At 34.5% G+C, this 23,340-nt stretch overlaps 1 protein-coding gene across 3 annotated transcripts in view; it reads left to right on the forward strand.

Moving 5' to 3' along the window:
• Positions 1-23,340, forward strand: part of LOC110452669 (cadherin-23-like) — a 69,544-nt gene that overhangs the window by 18,103 nt on the left and 28,101 nt on the right. For all 3 annotated transcript variants that reach the window (XM_021501317.1, XM_021501319.1, XM_021501318.1), the window contains 18 exons: positions 1,478-1,605; positions 2,579-2,773; positions 3,324-3,341; positions 3,754-3,918; positions 4,754-4,915; positions 5,908-5,975; positions 7,701-7,947; positions 8,617-8,762; positions 9,788-9,866; positions 10,289-10,361; positions 11,820-11,998; positions 13,642-13,768; positions 14,464-14,612; positions 15,069-15,201; positions 16,819-17,046; positions 18,521-18,681; positions 19,536-19,682; positions 20,853-20,864. In XM_021501317.1, the coding sequence (XP_021356992.1) occupies positions 1,478-1,605; positions 2,579-2,773; positions 3,324-3,341; positions 3,754-3,918; positions 4,754-4,915; positions 5,908-5,975; positions 7,701-7,947; positions 8,617-8,762; positions 9,788-9,866; positions 10,289-10,361; positions 11,820-11,998; positions 13,642-13,768; positions 14,464-14,612; positions 15,069-15,201; positions 16,819-17,046; positions 18,521-18,681; positions 19,536-19,682; positions 20,853-20,864 (2,417 nt within the window). The remainder of the gene's footprint in view (positions 1-1,477; positions 1,606-2,578; positions 2,774-3,323; positions 3,342-3,753; positions 3,919-4,753; positions 4,916-5,907; positions 5,976-7,700; positions 7,948-8,616; positions 8,763-9,787; positions 9,867-10,288; positions 10,362-11,819; positions 11,999-13,641; positions 13,769-14,463; positions 14,613-15,068; positions 15,202-16,818; positions 17,047-18,520; positions 18,682-19,535; positions 19,683-20,852; positions 20,865-23,340) is intronic.

Here is a 23,340-nt window from a genome sequence, read left to right on the forward strand (position 1 = left end):
TGTTTTGGCACCATGAAACTTTGTTCTGATGTATTCAAGACTTTATTCTGTTTTGTAATTTAATCCTATTTGGGGCTGAAAGTCAGCTCCATTCCCAAAAATGGTGTAGAAATTCTGTTTCAAATTCAAAATAGTTTTTCAAGCAAAAACAGTTTTCAGAACCAATTTCGTTTGCTTAATTTCATTATAAATATGATGTATATATGAAAGACATAAAAAAAAAAAAAAAAACAGAAACAAAACCTTAGGAAAAAAAAAAAAATGTGTGAAAATGCCTTCATATGGATTATATAAGTGCACCATTAACAAAGGTGGCATTTCGTAAAATACCCAGGAAAATACGTACCTTATTTTCTTAACATTGATGTCTGAAATACTAAGGTTATTTATTTCAAAAGTTTTTTGTTTTGTTTATCCCCACCCTACCTTGAAGAAGTTTTTGAGCCATTACGTTTTATTTCCATATGTCTTAACACTGATAGATTGAAACCTCGTTTATCCCGAGGTTTTTACGGAAAAAAATAAATGGTTTGAACTTTTTACACATAACAAGGTTTGACTGTCATTTTTAAAATGCTGTTTTTGTTCGACTGCTTCCTTGGAGTTAACGAGGCGTTTGGTGTATATATCTGTCAATTCATTTTAACTTTAAATAATATATCATTGAACTTTTAAAATTCATAATTTTACTCTCTGCTATTTATGTTGGTGTCTAAAGCTGCATTCTCCGGATATTGTACTAATTAAGTAGAATATCTTACAATTAGTAAAAATATATATACTGCCATCGATTGCTTTTAATCTCTTTCCTTTCTAATTCAGGTAGCTGCTGCAAGAGTTCTGTCCCTTTGATGAAACTCCCTTTAGCTGTATTTGAGAAACAGTATATGAGACTGATATTTTATCAGATAAATCAATGTGTTTGTTTCGTAAGCCATAATGAAAAATGAAAATAAAACGGTTATTTTTTTTATTTAAAAAAAAAAATAATAATATTGGATTTGTACATTCAAAAATGAAAAAATAAATGCTTTTGTGTTCTAGAAATGCATATGTTTAGAAGAAGGGACCAATTAATTTGCCAAAAAAATCAGCTAAGCTTAAGCTACATGTGTTAGCTTTGTATTTCAAAGAAATGAACATTTCATTTTCTTTATATTGTTAAATTTGTCTTACCAAAATTCGATTTTTTTTGTGTTTGTTTCTAAAAGATAAAATTAAGTCCATATATGTTCTCAAATAGAGTTAAAAATAAAGGTATCAAGCAGTTAAACCTGTTCAAGCAACCACCTCAATTAAGAGACTCCCTGTGTTAAAAGACCACCTCCATTAAGAAACCACCTGTGTTAAGAGGCCATGTTTTGGTCTTCCCTTAGGTGGTATTTTATGACAGGTTTGACTGTAATTCGTTCGACAATATGGAAATTTTCTGACATCTGAGACCACTGGTCAGTTCCTATTATTCCTTGTGTTACAGACTCCGCTGACCTGTTTGACCTGTCCATCACAATGGATGCTGCCACGAGGGTCTACACTGTGGTAATAGTGGTCAAGGGTGATATTGACCGTGAGACCTACCCAGCCGGTCACTCATTCATAATAAAGGTATGTCTGACGGCTCATTTTGGCCATTTCTTTCTAATTTTAATCCGGAGTTCCTTACAAGTTACTTAACTGTGTTGAGAAAGAAAAAGGAAATAATATTTGAACAAATTTTATGCGGGTCCTTCAGACAAGTAATTTTTGTTGCCTTGACTAGTGGAGTAATTATCAAGATAATGTTTGTAACAATATCTTTGAAGGAGATAGCTAGGAGTTGTAAGCAATCACGTTGTTATAATCATATTATATAACAGCATGTCTGATTGGATTATATTAATCACATGACAAGGAAATAAAACGTTGTGTTCCCCTCACAATTTTCCTGGCCATTATGATTTCCCTTATATAACGATTGTCTCTAGAAAAATGAGCAAGAGGCACCACAACTGTCGCAGTGTCTGCAGCAGAAGCCATCAATGGTTTAGAAGCCCGATCATATTTACTTTTATGATATATAACAAATGTTTTAAAATTAGGTCTCGTGCTCCCTTATATACGGAGTTATGGCCCTTTGTTCATGTTTGATTCGTTTTTCTGGAGAAGTGTGACACATGATTGTTCACAATGTTTTTCCCCGTTTGTCATTGCTTTGATATCGCTCTGTTCGATGAGTATAAAGGTATCGCAATATGGCGATCTATATGATGACATCACAGAACTTTAATAGTGCTTTGAACGAAAAGTTTGACGAGTTTTCCTAAGGAGATAAAAATGCTGAGAATTCTCTTTTGATAAGTGTCTATAATCTATCATTGTCTTCACTTATTTTTAACAGCAACTTCACAAGTGTAAAAGACTCGCTTTATAATCTTTTTAAAAATATTTTGAAACAAATAGTCTTCATTCAATACACTAGTTGTACTTACTGGTACCATAATTTTGTGAGAGCCAAACATGAAAACAAAACAATCGATTTGTTTAGCCTCATGTTTGTTGAGAACCTAATTATTGTGATGGATTGTTGCTTGCTTTTCAGGCAATTGAGATTGATGATACCACTGGCCTACTGACGAACTCAATGGCGGAGGTTACTGTCGAAGTGACCATTGAGGACATCAACGATAATCCACCGATATTTACCAAGAACACGTACAATGTAAACCTCACAGAACCCATAGCCAATGATGGCATAGTACCAGGAGTCACCATAGAGGTCTCTGATGCAGATGTGGTAAGTAACCAATGGCAACATATATAGTAGCGGGGGTCACCAGAGGTCGCTGATGCAGATGTGGTAAGTAACCAATGGCAACACAATAGCTGGGGTCACCAGAGGTCGCTGATGCAGATTTGGTAGGTAACCAATGGCAACACAATAGCTTGGGTCACCAGAGGTCGCTGATGCATATACGGTAAGTAACCAATGGCAACATCGTAGCTGGGGTCACCAGAGGTCACTGACACAGATTTGGTAGGTTACCAATGGCAACACAGTAGCCGATGTCCCAATGTAGCTGGGGTCAAATTAGCGGTCACAGGTACAGATGTGCTATATGTTACCAATAAATGCATAGTCCCAGAGGTCAACAAGGTCACCAGGAATCGGAGCACAAGTATTTTTAAGATAAAGTCCAAATTATATGATATGAAAAAATATGAAACTGAACAAACAAATTAAAAGCATATATTTTTTGCAATTGTAGTATTGATAAAAAATGTTTTATGAATTGTTGTTTACATATCTAACTTTTTTTTTCTATTTGTTTTTTTATTTTTTTCAGACAAGGACAGCTGATGGTGTAAGTATACATATTTTTTTAGAAACTAGTCATGTAACATTGATCATTTATTATTGATTATTTAGGAGCTGATATTTGCCCTGATTTATTTTCCTAAACATGTAGAATAGCAAATCGGTAAAAATAAACAGTTAAATTTCATTCAGTGCTGAAAAAACTCAATTGAACTAACATTTCTAAAAGGATTTTTTTATAATATTGTACCAAAATTTTCATGGTCACATGCATTTGTGCAGATCAACCTGCAATTTGGTATTTTCCAACAGTTATTTCTAAATAGATAATAATGGTCCTTGGGAGTGATGCAGATCGAATGGGCCTCTTGAATTGTTTAATTAGGTAACAAACCTGATCAAGTCATTTTGATTTGCAGTTGATAATAAGAAGTTTTGTGTGAATGTTTTCCTTGCAGTTGAGTTATTCGACATTCAACGTGAGCATAATTTCGCAGAGCAGTCCCCCTGCCTTCCATTTGAACAACGACGGTGGAACCCGCAAGGCCAGCTTCAATCTTGTCATAGATAACTACATGAATCTGGACTACGAAGTTCCTGCTTACCGAACAAGAGTTGTCGTGGTAACGTATCTAAATCTTTAATTTCATTTCAAGATTCAAGCTTACTTTTTTTCACACAAGAAATACATTATTGTTGTAACATATCTGAACTTATATTTTTGTTGCAATAAATCACTAGCTGTCAAAAACCTGATTTTCTCACAAAATAAAAGAAAAGGTTATTGATCTATTAAGGATGTATGCTACTCAACTTTTTTATGTATCTTCCATTTAAAAGAGTTGAAATATGATTTTTTTTAATGACTGTATATATATGGACCCAGTAAATGAAATTACTACACAATTGGAAAGTAAACAACATTTACCAGGTAATATTTATTGAAAATTATAAAGGGAGACAGTTCTGTCACAATTCAGAGGTATAATAGTTATAACATCATATAGCCTTAAGTGAAATCTTTGTTCGTTGTATTCATGGTATAAATTTCAAGACCTTTTTTATTTTCATGTAATTTTTTATATATTTTATCAAATTAATTTGTTAATTAAATGAAAATAGTGAAGTGTACATTTCATATTTGTTTATATCTAAAGAATTATAGACCTGTATATTGTAAAAAAAAAAAATGTAAAATACTGTGATATTTTATCATTCTGGAAAACACAGAATAAGAAATGTGTGATTTCGTATATTTTGACATTATCATAAAAATACCACAGTGTACAGAGTTAAACATCTCTGTATGTTTAAATCCCGTTTTTTTTTTCACGGCCCAAATGATTTCTAGATGCTCTGGATTAGTCTGCTATATTCTTAAAAAAGCAAATAGATCACATAACCTATATGCTAGTTAATGACAGTTTGACTCCCAGAGCTTTTTTTTTTTTTTTTTAGATTGAAGCTGTCGATTTCAACAACAACAGTTTGTCTTCTACGGCCGTTGTCAACATCAACATCATTGACTATAATGACAATGCTCCAGTTTTTCTGCAAACCTCGTACTCGGCGAGTGTGTCCGAAAATGAACTACCAGGAAAGACTGTTCAGACCATTAGAGTAGGTTTAATATAGTTTGATTCAACTAAATATGCCTTTCTATTCCTCTTCAATGCACTGTAAGATCTGGCAGATTTGCATTAAGGTTCATGTCCTGGATTTTTTTTATTAAATACTCCAAATTGCTTAATATGTAACAGGAAAAAGAGAAAATGTATCAGCCAGACTGGGGTTCGAACCCGGGACCTTCCAAACTCTAGACGGATGCTCCATCAATTGAGCTACCTGGTCGTTGATGACCGACCCAGTCTAATTCCGCTACATTCCTCCCTCCTTTTTCTCAGTCTTTACTCCCGCAGACACAACATAAAGTTCTGGTATCCCCTTGCTAAGCATACTGTCAGTGCTTGAAACAAGGGTTGGCAAGCTCGCCAATTTTGTAATAGGAGAAAGAAAAAATGTAACAGCCAGACCGGGGTTTGAGACCAAGACCTTCCAAACTCAAGACGGACACTCTACCTAATGAGGACACCTAGTCGCCGACGGTCGACCCAGTTCAGTTCATCTACACTTATATTTACACATTTTACATTCCAGTGTGCTGTATATGAATGGTGTGTCGAATTTGAATTTTAAGTGAGACTGAACTTGATGCCTCCATTAAAGTCTTATAGTGTCGTAGAAATGAGGGGAAAAATGTTAAAAAATCGGATCTGTAATTTAGGCAAAAACTTTGCTGCTTATTAAATAAGATGTTTATACTATATTTCCCTTCTCCATGTATATGTTTTAAGATATAATATTTCTATGCATCCAACATCTATATTTATAAAACATCAAAAACGTTCATATTCACAATTTTAAAGTAGTTTATTAACAACAGAAATTATTTCTAGTGTAATTTATGAGATCGAAAACATGAGATCTATATTTATTTCACATCTGTAGAAAAACAAAATTGTTCTGTTATTTAATATTGCTTATATATTTACCAGTATTATATGTAGCAAACATTGTTTGAAATTTAAAAAAATGGATTTTCCCTTCAACAGGCCACAGACAGTGATAGCGGAACCAATGCTGCACTCACTTACACCTTCGTAGATCCGAACATTGTTATGTAAGTTTTATGTTTCGTTACTGATTACCTCCCTTACGCCTAATATGACATTATCCCATGACCTGCTTTTTCATTGAAATAGATTTGTAAGTAAAGGATATAAGCCGAAAACTATCTATTATATGTAAAATATTGGACAGTCAGAGGCACGTGGGAAATCTGACTATGGGAATATAAATACTAGATATACTTTAAACAATGTTGATGTTTAAATTCTGTGTTACATTTAATAAATATCTATTTTCACATTTTTTCTATAACTATGTTTGCCATTGTATAGCCTCATTATGTGCTCATTCAAAAGCTTACCTTTAGCTGTCCAATAAGTTACCTTTAGCTGTCCAATAAGTTACTACCTGTAGCTGTCCACTAAGTTACCTGTAGCTGTCAAATATGTTACCTGTAGCTGTCCCATATGTTACCTGTAGCTGTCCCATATGTTACCTGTAGCTGTCCAATTAGTACACAAAAGAATCCACTTATGGGACGGCTACAGGTAACTTATTGGCCAGCTACAGGTAACTTATTGGCCAGCTACAGGTAACTTATTGAACGGCTACAGGTAACTTGTTGGACAGCTACAGGTAACCTATTGGACAGCTCAAGTAAATTATTGGACAGCTACAGGTCACTTATTGGACAGCTACAGGCAACATTGGACAGCTACAGGGAACATTGGACAGCTACAGGTAACTTCTTGGACGGCTACAGGTGATGCCTATGAATTCTGTTGGATATAGTACGCAAATAACTATGGATGACATCACAGCTGTGTTTTGATTTAAAAATAATCCCAATCTATCCCACTGCATGAATATATGGGTTAACTCATTCATCCCTGAAGACGCATTTGAACTCTTCCGATTCAAAAGTTGGAATAGTCCATTATGAAATTTCAGGGGTCAATGAGTTAACTAATGTTGGACACCCTTCTGAGTCAGAAGGGGATGGGGGTTCTGCTTTGGAACTTTGAAGAAACAAAAATTGATCCGCTACCTCCATTGAATCACATGTACATGGTATCTCTGTCTTTTCTTTCACTTCGCTGCTTTTAAGCTCGCCTGTTCGGAGAATAGGGGGGCTAATGTCGTCACCCCGGAGTTGGCATCCCACCTTCTGAGGTTAAAGTTTTGGGGCAAGTTTTTGCCAGACAGTGTTGGATCTGTCACCACCATCAATACGCTGTTAACGATTTCATGTTGGCTGGTCATCTCTTCTTACATGTTAAAGTAAAGCAAAACCTTGTTATATTGCCATCATTTGTTCAAAGAAATGTTGGCATTATAAAGGGGTTTGGTGATAAATTGAGGGAAACATATAAGGGATTATCAAGAAAAACATACTTTAGGGGCCTGAAAATATGTTTGACGGTAAGTGAGGTGGCGAAAGAAATGACGGGCATTATATCAAGGTTTTACTATACATTTGTTTCTATTGATATATGCTATTTTACAACCTATATCACCAATAGGTGAGCTATGCTGTTCTCCAACAGCTCTTGTTTTTCATATGACCTTAGAAACATTTAACGCATTCACCCCTGAACTGTCATATGAACTGTTCCAATCTTTGAATTGGAAGAGTTCACTTTTGTTCTCAGGGGTGAATGAGTTTAAAACATTATTTACACAGTATGAAATAAAGTTGCAAATTTCATTGAATTCTGTCATATATTTTTTTCTGTTGCAGATAATAAAATGATGAAATGTATTTACATATTTTCAGGTTTAACCTCAACCCAACCACAGGGGTCGTGACCTTAGCCCAGCAGTTGGACTATGACAATGGAGCTGTCCAGTATGAAATGACGGTGATTGTGTCAGACGGAGGAAATCCCACCGAAACGGCGTCTACCTCCCTCCTTGTAACCGTGCTGAACTACAATGATCTTCCACCTGTCTTCCAACTGTCGTCTTACAGATCGACCGTTACGGAATCATCAACCGTATTCCTCATTCCGGTTACCGTACAGGTATAAAACGCTGCCGTTTTTGTTCCCTCGCATGTATTCCGTCTTTGCGTATTGCAGAGTTATCTTCTTTTAGGAGCAGGTATTGATTGTTACGGCACTTGTTTGTGAGAGTAGCGTCATCAATTTTTGAGAAAACGACGTAATTTTCTCACACAAACCAATGACGTAACAATCAATACCTGCTCCCAAGAGAAGATAACTCTGCAATACGCAAAGACGGAATACAGGAATCTGGGTGTTTGTCCCTCCATCTGTGAATACAGTTTTGTCCTGCATACATCTTTGAAATTATTTATCAAAGCTATAGTTATGATCGGTAAAAAAACTGTTTCTAATGTATAGTTACAGGTTTTGGCACCAATAGGGGATCCTTATGGCATAACATATTTTTTACACTTCTTGGCTAGTCGTAATGAAACATCGTTCAATGGTTTTTATTAGCCAATTCCTGCTTGAATTGACAGGACTTTGACAATTCATCAGTGCTTGAATATTTTTTCCTGATAGTTCTGAAGGCTGCTGCCTGTGGAAAAAGTAAATGTCTACCCTTGCTTGTAGTTCCAACCAGCTGTTACTTGAATTGTGGTAAATTCAACAAGATGATGATTTTAAAGTTATCATATAATACTTTTTGATATTTATACAAAGTTATTTTTTGTGTGTTTCCAGGCAAGTGACCCTGATGGTTTCGCAGTAACCTACAGCATCGTCGGGGGCAACACTCTTAACAATGCCTTCCGGATTGATCCGAACCTCGGTGTCCTGTCACTCATCTCACAGGTCAACTACAAAGACACACCTGGTCAAAACGGATTGTAAGTCACATGATCATTGATTACGATTTGTAAGTCACATGATGAATGATTACGATTTGTAAGTCACATGATTGATCAATAATTATGATTTGTAAGTCACTTGATCAATGATAATCATTTGTATGTCACATGATCGATGATTACGATTTGTAAGTCACATGATCAATGATTACGATTTGTAAGTCATTTGATCAATAATTGTGATTTATCAATGTTATGATTTAGTAGTCACATGATCAATGATTACGATTTGTAAGTCACATAAACAATAATTGTGATTTGTAAGTCACATGATCAGTGATTATGATTTGTATGTCACATGATCAATGATTACGATTTGTAAGTCACATGATCAATAATTGTGATTTATAAGTCACATGATCAATAATTGTGGTTTGTAAGTCACATGATCAATAATTGTGATTTGTAAGTCACATGATCAATAATTGTGATTTATAAGTCACATGATCAATAATTGTGATCTGTAAGTCACATGATCAATAATTGTGATCTGTAAGTCACATGAACAATAATTGTGATCTGTAAGTCACATGATCAATGATTACGATTGTAAGTCACATGATCAATAATTGTGATTTGTAAGTCACATGATCAATAATTATGATTTATTAGTCACATGAACAATAATTGTGATCTGTAAGTCACATGATCAATGATTACGATTTGTAAGTCACATGATCAATAATTGGGATTTGTAAGTCACATGATCAATGATTACTTTTAACATTTGCAGCTTTACCCCTGAATTATTGCTTTTATTGAAAAAGAGGAATCAATTATATATTGGTCTGCATAAATGAACAGGCCCCTGGTTTTGTGCTCCTTCTAGAGTTATGGCCTTTGTTGTTTTTTAACAGTGAATAATTCCAAAGGTGTCGGCTATGATATACTTTGCCCAAGTTGTACTTAATGGTAACTTGAGTTGACTTATCTGACCACAGTGTTACATTGTAATGAAAATAATTTTATAAAATATTTATGGATTTTATTTAAATCTTTTGCAGTTTTAACCTAAATGTATCTGCCGCTGACAGTGGAAACCCGAGTCAAGTGTCCTATGTCACAATCACGGTAGAAGTCAGAGTAAGTGGTTGCTATGGTAACAGATGATTTAAAGATCTTTGACGATTTTCAAAAGTCAAAATCCAATTTATTGATTTCTTTTTCTTAGGCTTTATTTAATTATGGAGTATTTATTTGTCACTTTTCATTTTTTAAAAGATGACATTTTTCATTTGAACATCAAAGAAATAGAAAATGGAAACATTTCAGCCATATTTAAAACAGTTGAAACTGTCACAAGTCAGCTTCAAAAACGATATTAAATCAATAACCATCACTCCAGAGCAACGGTTTGAATCATTGCTTTTATTTTCCAGGGTAAAATTACTATATGATTGCTTGAAGAAATGTGTTTTAAGATAGCAATAATATATTTGGGAGTGTTGACATGTTTGACGGGGAAAGAAAGAATGTTTGTTAACTTTTCTTTATTGTTATTATAGGACGAGAACAACGCCAATCCCACATTTCCCAATACCAGCTACAATAAAACAATCAGTGAATCAGTGGCTACTGGTAAGAACATATAGCAGTTACCTCCCTTGCTTGGAATTCTTTTGTATAACTCGGTCATCACACATGGGCCTCTTTCATTTATCAAGATCCTAACGGTTGAACCGGTTGGACCAGTGTTGTTTGTTTGTGAAATGAGGTCAGACCTAGTATAATCTGGTGCTGCTTTCAGACGAGCCTTGACAAAGCCTTGTAAGGTTCGCCAGGATTTATACACGAAAATGTTACATTTAAAAACAAACAAACGGGTTGTTTCGTATGAACGAACACGTACAGGCACCTATATATTACTTCTGTCTGTAGATTAGTTTTCTCAAAAGGCAGAAGTAATGGATTTAATACAAATCACACATCAAATTCAGAAAGAACATAATGTAGTTATATAATCCAATCAGAGGCTGTGATTTTTTCATGCGATTCGTGTATGCATGAATAAAATACAAATACAAGTAACCATTGTTTTGGTTAAAAGCCAGTTGCAAGCAAAATCAGTTTGCTTTTAGCCAGCTTTGAGCCAACACATTTTTAAAATCTTTTTGCACGCTTAGTACAGCGCCCCATCTTTCCTTTTGCCACCTAACTGAATTCCGTCAGCATATCTCAATGTCCCATGTTTCTTTACTCCAAATGACCTTAGCTGTTGATAGGATGTTAAACAAAATAAAACCAAACCATGCTATGCCTTTATATATCAATATTTTTTTTACATATTGCCAAACCCTTTTGTCATAGGGTCAGTTATATCTTCATTTGTATTGTCATGTATTCAGTCATGTTTATTTATGTGTGTAACTGGTTACAGGGAGTGTTCTCTGTTTACCTGTGTGTCTATTGATAGTGTCCATGTGCATCCGGTAGTTAGGTAATGTTGTGTCTATATTTATCTGTAACCTGTTTGTTCAGTTGTGTCCAGGTATGTCAGAGTGTGCAGTGCATGCGTGTGAGTTTGAACGTGAATAGGGGCGTGTTTGTGAGCGTATAAAGTGGAATGTTTGGGGGGAGCGACGCACTGGCCAGGTATAGACGGCCGAGGACCTACGTCAGACAGATCTACCATTGACAGTAACGCGGACAAATTACTGTTGTATAATTATTCTATGCGGACTAGATATTATACCGATTTACCGACTGTCAATCATACTGTTGTACTATACAATGGCTCTATGTATTCACAGGGGTTTATTTCCCAGTATTTATCTACGTGGCGATGCTCCTGTCCTAATAAATAGATAGAATGAAGCACTGGATACTTGTGTGTTTTTTTAACCCTACCACACCTTTATAATGCCAAAAGTTTGCTGAACAAATGATGGCAGTATAACAAGGTTCTTTTGAATTGTGTGTATTTTAACCAAGAAAGGAATTATTTTTGATCTTCAATATTCAGCACAAATATTACGATTTTTTTGTAATTACTGTTTCTGTTCTTTTCTCTAATTTTTCTTTTTCGTTCCTCACCAGGGACCACTGTACTGCAGGTTCTGGCAACAGATACTGATTCCGGCACAAACGGGGAATTAACCTACTCCATCACTGTGGGGGCAAAAGATGACTTCAAAATCAAATCAGACACGGGAATCATATACGTTGGATCTAGTGCAACGCTGGACTATGATGACACTGCCGCCTATACCATCAGGGTAAACTCTATAACATCACTATACCATCAGGGTAAACTATATAACATCAGGGTAAACTCTATAACATCAGGGTAAACTCTATAACATCACTATAACATCAGGGTAAACTGTATAACATCACTATAACATCAGGGTAAACTCTATAACATAACTATACCATCAGGGTAAACTCTATAACATAACTATAACATCAGGGTAAACTATATAACATCACTATACCATCAGGGTAAACTCTATAACATCACTATAACATCAGGGTAAACTCTATAACATCACTATACCATCAGGGTAAACTCTATAACATCACTATAACATCAGGGTAAACTCTATAACATCACTATAACATCAGGGTAAACTCTATAACATCACTATAACATCAGGGTAAACTCTATAACATCACTATAACATCAGGGTAAACTCTATAACATCACTATAACATCAGGGTAAACTCTATAACATCACTATAACATCAGGGTAAACTCTATAACATCACTATAACATCAGGGTAAACTATAACATCACAGTAAATTCTATAACATCAGGGTAAACTCTATAACATCAGGGTAGACTCTATAACATCAGGGTAAACTCTATAACATCAGGGTAAACTATAACATCAGGGTAAACTCTATAACATCAGGGTAAACTATAACATAACAGTAAACTCTATAACATCAGGGTAAACTCTATAACATCAGGGTAAACTCTATAACATCAGGGTAGACTCTAAAACATCAAGGTAAACTATATAACATCAGGGTAAACTATATAACATCAGGGTTAACTCTATAACAGCAGGGTAAACTCTTTAACATCAGGGTAAAATATAACATCAGGGTAAACTCTATGACATCAGGGTAAACTATATAACATCAGGGTAAACTATAACATCACAGTAAACTCTATAACATCAGGGTAAACTATAACATCAGGGTAAACTATAACATCACAGTAAACTATAACATCAGGGTAAACTATAGCATCACAGTTACCTCTATAACATCAGGGTTAACTCTATAACATCAGGGTAAACTCTATAACATCAGGGTAAACTCTATAACATCACAGTAAACTCTATAACATCAGGGTAAACTATAACATCAGGGTAAACTATAACATCAGGGTAAACTCTATAACATACTATAACATCAGGGTAAACTCTATAACATCACTTTAACATTAGGTTTTATGTCTAGTTATACTAATAATAAGTGATAGTATAAAACATTTATATAGCGCCCTTTATAATTTGTAAAATTATTCTAAGGCGCTTTACAACACGTGAATAACAGTATTCCTTCAATGACAGTTATAAATTTAGTAGAAAAATTGGCATGCAAATCAGCATTATACATTAGGTAACAAGCCTTTTTTCTCAAGACGCATGTAAATAAAGATATATAGGGTGGTGTATCCATGACATCTATGCAACTGCCTACAATACTGACGTAAAGACATGGGTCTTCGTTTCCTTCTTGAGCACTCAGGATGTGATTACAATCTTCCACTGAATAATTTTTTTAAATTCTGAATATTTCAAAAGATTTTGTTTTTTTAATGTACTGTCACTTACTGAAATAACATATTTATTATTCATTTGTTTGCTGAGGAATTCTATTTATGACTTGTTGTACTAAATATAGGTGGAAGCCATTGACCGTGGCAGTCCTCCGAGAACCGGATCCACCACTGTCTACATCACATTGGAAGACGCCAACAATAAGAGTCCGAAGTTTGACATTCCACTCTACGTAGAGAAACTTGATGAAAGTAGGTCAAAATTTGCATATATTTTATATACATACATATACATACAAACATATATAACTATAGCCATAAAAAATCAACATGACAAATGATGTTGGGTTTTTTATGTCTCTATAATTAAACAATGCACAAAAAACTTTGAACTATATATAGTAGATAATAAATAAACTAGTTCTTGCGAAGGAAATATAGAATAACCTAATAGTAATTATCCAAGATCTACTGCTAGGCCTTTCTGCCTTCTAGGGCTTTTTCAGTCCTTCGGAAGAAGCCCTATAAGGCAGAAAGGCCTAGTGGTAGATCTTGGATAATTATTATTTTATTCTATATAAATGTACCATGTTCTCTTTACAAATAGTGACAAATTATTGTGCTATAAATAAAAGGGATAACGTATATTGCGACGTCATAAATAGATAATTATCATTGTTCTATTTCGATTTTTTGTGTTTCTTTTTTTATGCATACATTACATTTATCCTGCAATAAATACAGTGGTCAAAACATAATCACCGATACATCGTAGAGGGTGGGCTTATTACAGGACAATGAGATAGCATTTATATATGGGTGGGCTTATTACCGGGCATGGGTTAAATTCAAAATCTTATAAAACTCATTTCCTCCCATTGTTTTCCACAACATTGTTTTACCCAGAATTTCATATTCCAGATTTTGAAAGTACTTGTTTATTGCAGCTGAACCAGTCGGTACATCCGTATTGAGGATGAATGCCACTGACCTCGATTCCGCTAGGTCCATTCAATATTCAATCAGGCTGTCCACCATTATTGCTTACCAAGCCAACGGTCAACAAGTTGCCACCATCTTTGACTACAACTACAGGGTAAAGTAACAACTCTCCCTTCCCTTCAAAGCCAAGACCCATATCTTACTTTTAAAAAGTACACTGGACCTTCTACTTACAAACAAGGGGTTATTGGAACTCTAATCTCATCTTATTTCAGAATATTTCCAAAGGCATAAACAACAAATTTAAAAAAAAAAAACAAGATGTGAGACATTTTGAAGTTTTTGTAAAAAGTATCTCGCAAAGGTGGGCTTATTACCAGGCTTATCCATGATAAATTATAGAAATGATTTTAAGAAACACTGACATATGATGTTTAAACATTGGTTTCCGAATTTCAATCACTGGTGCAAAGGCCCTTGAACCACGGATAATAATTTGTGAAGCGCTTTGAGTGGACCTACAATTAGGTTGTGATAAAGTGGTATATAAGAACCTGGAATTATTATTACAATTATTTAAAATTATTGGGTTTTTTTGTTTGTCTTACAGCAAGCTTTTCGTATAGATAGCACATCTGGTATAATCTATACCAATGCAACTTTGGACTTCGACAAAGCCTCACAAATCCAATTTATAGTTGAAGCTCGGGATGTTAATGCGACACTGGAACAAACGGCCACAGGTAAGCAATTTCACCCCTAAAATTTCATAATGAACTATTCCAACCTTTGAATTGGAAGAGTTCAAATGTGTCTTTAGGGGTGAGTGAGTTAAATCTCCTTTGCGAAAAAACTCCCTTAAATATAAGTCTCTTGTTTTATTTTGTAAGCAGTCCTTTTGAATTTGATAAAAGTTTAGTGACACACTTGAAAAGTACTGAAGAAACGTTTGCTCTAAATGAGATAATACCAACACTGATGCACACGTCTTTGTGAAAGGTCTCGTTCGCGTATCACGGTTGAAACGCTCCAGGTGGTGCAGAAATATTTCACGATAACGAATGCACTAATTGGACCAAACTGTAGGCACAGCTAAAAAATGCACAGTTTTGGAGAATAAATATAAATATATCAAGAATAATGTCCTTCTTTCGCGCGTCCATTAAATTACATAACTTATCTTAAAATCTACACCTTTATTGAACTGATGTGAAAGTCAACATTGAGAAAAGTCTGTACACAACTCATTAGCATACTGCATTCTGATTGGTTGATATTGACTTCGTACATTTCCATTGTTTCATTGTTCCAATACAAAATAGCCAACTAATTAATTTCTCTTTGATCTACTATTGTCCTTATAGCATATGATTTTATCGTGTTGATATGCTGATTATGCCAATAATATTTGAAATTCAAGATTTTAATGTTTATAGGATTATATTTTCTCAAAACTTCTTGCCCTGTCTATATGACCATCTGTGTTAAAAGACTACATTTTAATATTCATCATGGTAGTGATTTCATTGTGAACTGAACCTGTGTTGAGAGACCAGTTGTATGAAGCAACCACCTGTACTAAGAGACCACTTGTATGAGGTGACCAGTTGTATTAGGCAATCACCTGTGTTAAGAGACCACCTGTTTTAAGAGACAACCTGTTTTAAGAGACCACTTGTGTTAGAAACCACTTGTATTAGGCAATCACTTATATTATGGTACCACCTGTTTTAAGGGACCACTTGTGTTAAAACACCACTTGTATTAGGCAATCACCTGTGTTAAGAGACCACTTGTATAAGGCAACCACCTGTACTAAGAGACCACTTGTATGAGGTGACCAGTTGTATTAGGCAATCACCTGTGTTAAGAGACCACCTGTTTTAAGAGACCACCTGTTTTAAGAGACCACTTGTGTTAAGAGACCACTTGTATTAGGCAATCACCTGTGTTTAGAGACCACTTGTATTAGGCAACCACCTGTACTTAGAGACCACTTGTATGAGGTGACCACTTGTATTAGGCAATCACCTGTGTTAAGAGACCACCTGTTTTAAGAGACAACCTGTTTTAAGAGACTACTTGTGTTAAGAGTCCACTTGTATTAGGCAATCACCTGTGTAAAGAGACCATCTGTTTTAGAGACCACTTGCATTAGGCAACCACTTATATTAGGCAACTACCTGTTTTATGAGACTACCTGTTTAAAGAGACCACCTGTTTTAAGAGACCACTTGGGTTAAGAGACCACTTGTATTAGGCAACCACCTGTGTTAAGAGACCACTTTTTTTAGACTTTCCTAGGGTGGTCCTTTATTACAGTTTTAACAAAATGTAATAAATCTTTTTTTTTTTTTTAGCAACTGCTCTCATATATATCCTACAAGATGTGGATGATACTCCGGAGTTTGACGCACCGTGGACAAAAGCAAATCCGTCCTACAACCACGTTATTCCTGAGGCGAAGTCTAACTTCACTTACATCACACTGATCGCCTATGTACCCAGTACCAAGGAGCAAATCAGAGACTTCCAGGAGGTCCCGGGAACCGACACGCAAGATTACTTCGTTGTTGAAAGAACCACAGGTGAGCCCTGCTGCTGGGATTAAAAATAAAAATAAATGGTACATACATTTCTTCGGGATGGAACAATAACACCTGATATATATCAACAATTGTTTCAAACAATGATAAAATAAATGCAGGGTGGTGGAGATCCAACGTCCAGTCAGCGGTAGTTTTCATAAAAGATCAGCGAAGGTCATGCAGCAAGCATATCCCAGTTGATGGATTCTTTAAATAGAATTCACTAGTCCGGCCATAGAAGTATGGAATCACTAATGATAAGAGATGACCATAAAAACATCAACTGGGATATCGGCAAATTTAATCCTGTGTTTACATATGTTTCGGCCGACTATAGGTGGGCCGTGATCAGAACAACGTACAATTTTCAAAACATCCCTAAGGTACAAAATGCGGGCAGCGGGCAGCACATTTCGCATTTAGTACCTTAGGGATGTTTTGAAAATTGAATGATTAAATAAAGGAATTTTATGCCCCGACCATTTCATATGGGTGAATCACATAGTAACCCATGGCCATCCCCATACTGTCCTGTCTCAATTCACTAGCAACTTGATTTCAATTTGAACAAACAATTATTCGGATGAGTAATCCGATTCAAAATTTTAAAACCTCCCCCATTTTCTATGTGTAGTGTTACCAGTGTCTGTTTTATCATGTCAAATATTGATTCACTTTCTTTAGCAACTTCATTTTTTTAAACAAATTTTCATTAAACATCATCCAGTCAAGTACCAAAACACATTGAATGAGTTTGTTGCAATGTTTCATGGTCAATGTCAAGGTCAACATTAATACTATTTTCAGAGAATTTGTCAGCAAATTCATTGACATCACTCCAGCAACTCCGATCCATTTGTTAACAGATTTTGATCAAAAGTCAAGTATGAGAATTATACATGTGTATTTCTAATGAGTACATATTTCAGGAACCAAAGGTTGAGGTCAAGGTCGCGACGGTTACTATATATAGAAATTGGCAACTTGGATCAAGGCAGATCTAGTCACATCATTCAGACAACTGTCTAACCACCAAGGAATCTCGGTAAATTCAGTATCCATTTGTTTTGGTACCTAAAAATAGGATGTTTTGGTACTTTTTTTTGTGAAGATGAAGAATACTGAAGAATCTGAAACTGTAAAATCAACAACAAACAAGACACAAAAAAGTAAACAAAGTACAAACTTAAAGAGTAAGTGCTGAAGATTTAAAGAAAAAACTCTTTAACGACTTTTTAGAAGTACCGAAACATCTTGGTGCCGAAATGATCGAGTACCAAAACGTCTGTACCCCCCATCAGGTACCTAGGAGTTATACTAAAAAGGTAGAGGTATACCAAAAAGGTAGAGGTATACCAAAAAGGTAGAGGTATACCAAAAAGGTAGAGGTATACCAAAAAGGTAGAGAAAATGAGAGAACATAGACCGATGGCGATATAAATTTCTCTTAAATTTATTAATGATACGTTTTCAGGAAAGGTGCTTGCCAACCGAGAGATTGATTACGAGACGTTAGATAGGAAGATCTTATCTCTGACAGTGCGAGCAACATCTCCCGCCGGCCTATCGTCAATAGCCAACATCAACTTCCAGATCCAGGACATCAACGACAATGCTCCAATGTTTTTGCAACCCGTAAGTTTGGTAGTTCAATTGAACTAGAGTTTTTTACTCACCTAGCCAGAGGGCCCAGTGAGCTTGCTTATTGATGGTAGACTGACATCGTTGTCCGTTTAGCATCAACTTTGAACTTCAGCCCTTTCACACCGATGTACCTTAAGTAAACTTGACCATGCATTGATATGGATGAGTCCATTATGGTTTACAGTGGTGAAAGGGTTAAATGACATCTTCTGAATATCAAGAGACTACGCGAGATAATGTTTAGCCAGAAGCATGTGCTGGAATGAAAATCCATCATTTACTTTTTCAAAATAGATTAATTTGGCCCAATTTAAAGGTCATAGGGATAAAATGTGTTTAAATCTTGACTAAGTTTTTCTGAATACCCATGAGGCCTAGGATCATGACTTATATTAGTCTATTGCATGCTAGAGAAAAGGTATATCAAGTTTACTTAAATGAATTTTATTTCGTCATACATTGAAAATCACAGCAACGAATACCAAGTGAGAGATACATGCCAATTGAGCCTCTTGTTTTCAAAATTGCTTCTAAATGTAAACTGCGGATGACAATTCGATGTCTCATTATTATAAACATTTTTGGCGGATGTTGATTGCTGTGCTTCATGTTACTGTCTTCGTGTAGTTTATTTGTGATTAGATTAAGTTCTACATTGTCCTCTGTCATTATATCACTATTATAGGTCCATAAAAACAACATGTTGACATCATCGAAAGTCTGTATTTTAATAAATTTTCTGATTGCAGATTTCAGGTCTACAAAAATAACCTAATGACCTCACAGAAATTCAGTTTATTAATTTAATGTTGAAATGTTGATGTGATTTTTTTTTCTGTTTGCAGAACTACACATTTACCGTATCGGAAGGCAAACAGTACCCAGAGGAAGTCGGTAACATCATGGCGTATGATGCTGACAGCAGCAGTAACGCCAATATCTCCTTCAGTATCACAGGGACAAACTCCAGCCATTTCACAATCTTCATGGTGGTAAGTCTAGTGACGCAGTTAGTTCCCTTGTTTTTTTCCAATCATTTTTATATATGTGTTAAAATTAGCGGAGGAGGCATTTAACGTTTATTTTTTCATCGGTTGATCCGTCCATCCCTGGTTAGACTTTGTGTTAAACTCAATAACTGTTATTCTAGAAGTCCAAAACTTGTAGAAGTCCAAAACTTGTAGAAGTCCATAAAATGTAGGTCACTGTGACCTATATTTCCAACTTTACTGACTTTCGTCAGGTGTTACATTAACTAGCTCCATTTCCTTGGTTAAGGTAATAGGATTGTGTCACCATTTCTCAGTAGAATTTATTCAAATTTTGTAGTTATATTGCTTTGAAGTAAAGAAAATTTTCTGCCACAAAAAAAATATAGGTTGTCAGAATTTTAAGGATTTTAAATGGAAATTTATGTAAAAAGGAGTGAATTTGGAAAAAAAACTTGAAACACACAATTTTTTGCAAAATAATGTCAATAAAAATGATACTAACATAGATTAGTATTGCATTAATGTATATCAATTTCATAAATACTGAAATTGTGTAAAATTAATTATCTATAAACAATTAAAAATTGACATTTGATAATAAAACCATATACACATAGTAATTGCATGCAAGAGTTATCATTCTTGAAAAACTTCACAGCAGTGAAATAAGAAGCCGGTTTCCTGAAGTACAGAAAAATGGACACATGTGACTCATTAATTAAAAAAAACCTGAATTAATGCCTGGATTGCTTTGCAATACTTTAATATTGAAAGAACACACTGTTCTGTCAATAATAAGCATACAATATTCATCACTTTAATATTAAACATTAGATTATGCGGAAATTGTGATACTGTCTCCCTACATTGGATTTTCAACGAGGGATGTACTTCCTATTTCCGTTTATGACCTTAAGACTTTTTCTGGTACAAAGTTAACCAAAAAATGATATTTATAATTAAGAGCATTAAGTCATAGAATAGTCTAACTGAAACTAGTACATGTATATGGTACATTTTTAAAAGGTGTGTATAACATTTAAAAATTACTCTAAACAGTTGGAAACATTAATGATCAAGATCTTGAATATTTTTCATCATAATTATGATATTTATTGCAATTTTCTTAATTTATGACTCATCTGATATTTACATTTTCTTCTTTTTAAGGGAAACAACATGGTAAGTAACACTCACGTTTATTTCTAAGTTATGTTGTGATGAAATCCTATCAGTGTGTCATATTGTGGGCTTAAGGGTGTTCTTGATTCTGATTGGTTAATGGTTGTGGTGTATTCCGCAAAACTTTCTCACGCTTTGAGTCGTGTTGTCGGTAGCCACAGTAGATTTGTATTCAGTTTGTGTGTTTATATATTTACATATATCATATCCATGAGTTCTCTCTTTGTTTTTAAGTGTTAATTTGGATTATTCCTAAATTGTTTATGCTACCAGAATTTGAGATAAGATATAGCGGGTTCGGTCAATTATCAGTCACCCCCCTACAGAATAATTGGTATATAACCTAAACAGGTATGTGTAGGGTCATGGGTTCGAATCCCTGCAGACAAAGCTGTGACTTATGTAGAGTAGTTAGACTTATAAAGTCAATTACCAACTTATTAGCGTTAGCACTTAAGAGTGAATACTAATCTGATCGGTAACAAACTTCCCGTTCGGTTACAATATAAATTTGATGGAAACAAAGACCTGACCCAACCCTACTGACCCTTTATAGGGCTGGTTACTTAATTTCATTAATTATGGTATTTTGTTGATACTGAAATAAATAGCAATTATTTAAGTCTACACAGATTAATAATTATAACAATAGTCTTTATTTATACCTGATAATTGTATTTTTTTTTTGTTAAATTGTTCAATTATTCACAACTTCAATCAACGGCACGGCATGTTCAATCAATTATTCGTTCAATCATTTTCACGTTCACTTGATCACTCCTTCACAAGTTTGCTTATACAAGTAACTCACCTGTTATCCTGCAGAAGAAACACTCACAGCATCAGGTTAAGCAGATTGGCACCACATATATAGTTGTGAAACAAAAGCTCCTTACACTGTGGCAAATGTTAAGTAGAATGAACGAAATTTGTCCCACTACTGTCCCTTTGAAAAAAAACAAAAAAACAACAGGTCATCAAATCTCGCTTAGAAGTGAAAAAAAATCATCTCATTTTATTTTATTGACTTAAGTAGTAAGTCTAAAATTAAATCTTACGATCCTTTGTAGTGTGTATTTTGTATATATGACTAGAGAAGTTTGTAGCCCATAGACTGTTTTTAATCCTCCGTAATAAGATAAGAATCGAACAACATTAATTAACTACTGTTTGAACTCTTTTCTCTTGTTTGGTGTGTCACTTGATTAAAATTAGAATTTCTATTTATCAGATTGCTAATCAATGAACCTAGAATTAAACCTGATTACTCATTAAATACATCTGTGAAGTTTGATTGTTAACTCATGAACCCCTGAAATTTCATAATGAACTATTCCAACCTTTGAATTGGAAGAGTTCAAATATGTCTTCGGGGGTGAATGAGTTAATTGTGTGTAAAATTAGACTTCAACTGTTAATTCATTAATTAGGCTGTTAATTAATGCATCTAAAAATCATACTGTTTACTAATTAAAAAGACTTAATACATCTGTAGTTTTAGTGAGGTAATTTTTTCATTTTTGTTTTTTCACATAGAAGTGATGCTCTAGTTAACCTGCTGTTTTTTCATTCAATTTATAACAATTTCAATAACACTCATTTCTGGTGTTGTAGCTGAATATTGTATTTTGACAACATGTATGAATATTTGATAGAATTATTAGTTATGAATTCAAAAATTGGAAGCCTGACTATCACAATATATATATAAAGACCCCTCAGAAACTTAAGTCAAACTTAAGTCAACTCTACCATGCCTTGATCTGGATAAGTCCATTATGGTCTGTCTACAGTGGTGAAAGGGTTAACTTTATGTGAGGATTACAGAAAAAATACATTTTTTGTTAAATAGACAATTATTATGATATTTTTTTCCCACTCTCCGGGATTCTTTTTAGACTTTGAGCTGGTGTGGGGAGGGGATTGATCATAATATTGAAAAGTAGTCGTCAGACATAGAAACTAATAAAATTCAAATATATAATATCAGTCTTAGCCAAAATTCAATTTGATCAAAATCATGATTTGGGTAGAAAAATTAAAGCATGTCAACATGCATGAATTAAACCACATTGAACAACAAAATTAGAGGCACTGCCACAAGTTTGGGTTTTCCATGATTAAAGATAGCAAATGATTTCTTGTGAAATTTTTTAATACCGTAATCTTCTTCAAACAGAAATTATTTTTAGAATACAAATTTATAGGAAACGCTTTTAAGTTAAATCATGAAAATTATCCATCTCCTTTTATAACTTTAAATGCAAAAATAACTTTGACCACATAAAAATATTGATTTGTTAGCTAATAAAAAGGGTAACCATAAGCAAAATATCTTTTTCAATATATTCACCCCTAAAGACACATTTGAACTCTACCAATTCAAAGGTTGGAATAGTTCAATCTCAAACTTCAGGGGTGAATGAGTTGAAGATCTTTAAACAGTCCCAAACTTGATAAAAAAAATCTGAGAAAG

Source organism: Mizuhopecten yessoensis, unplaced genomic scaffold (genome assembly GCF_002113885.1).
Source record: "Mizuhopecten yessoensis strain PY_sf001 unplaced genomic scaffold, ASM211388v2 scaffold6785, whole genome shotgun sequence".
NCBI lineage: Eukaryota > Metazoa > Mollusca > Bivalvia > Pectinida > Pectinidae > Mizuhopecten > Mizuhopecten yessoensis.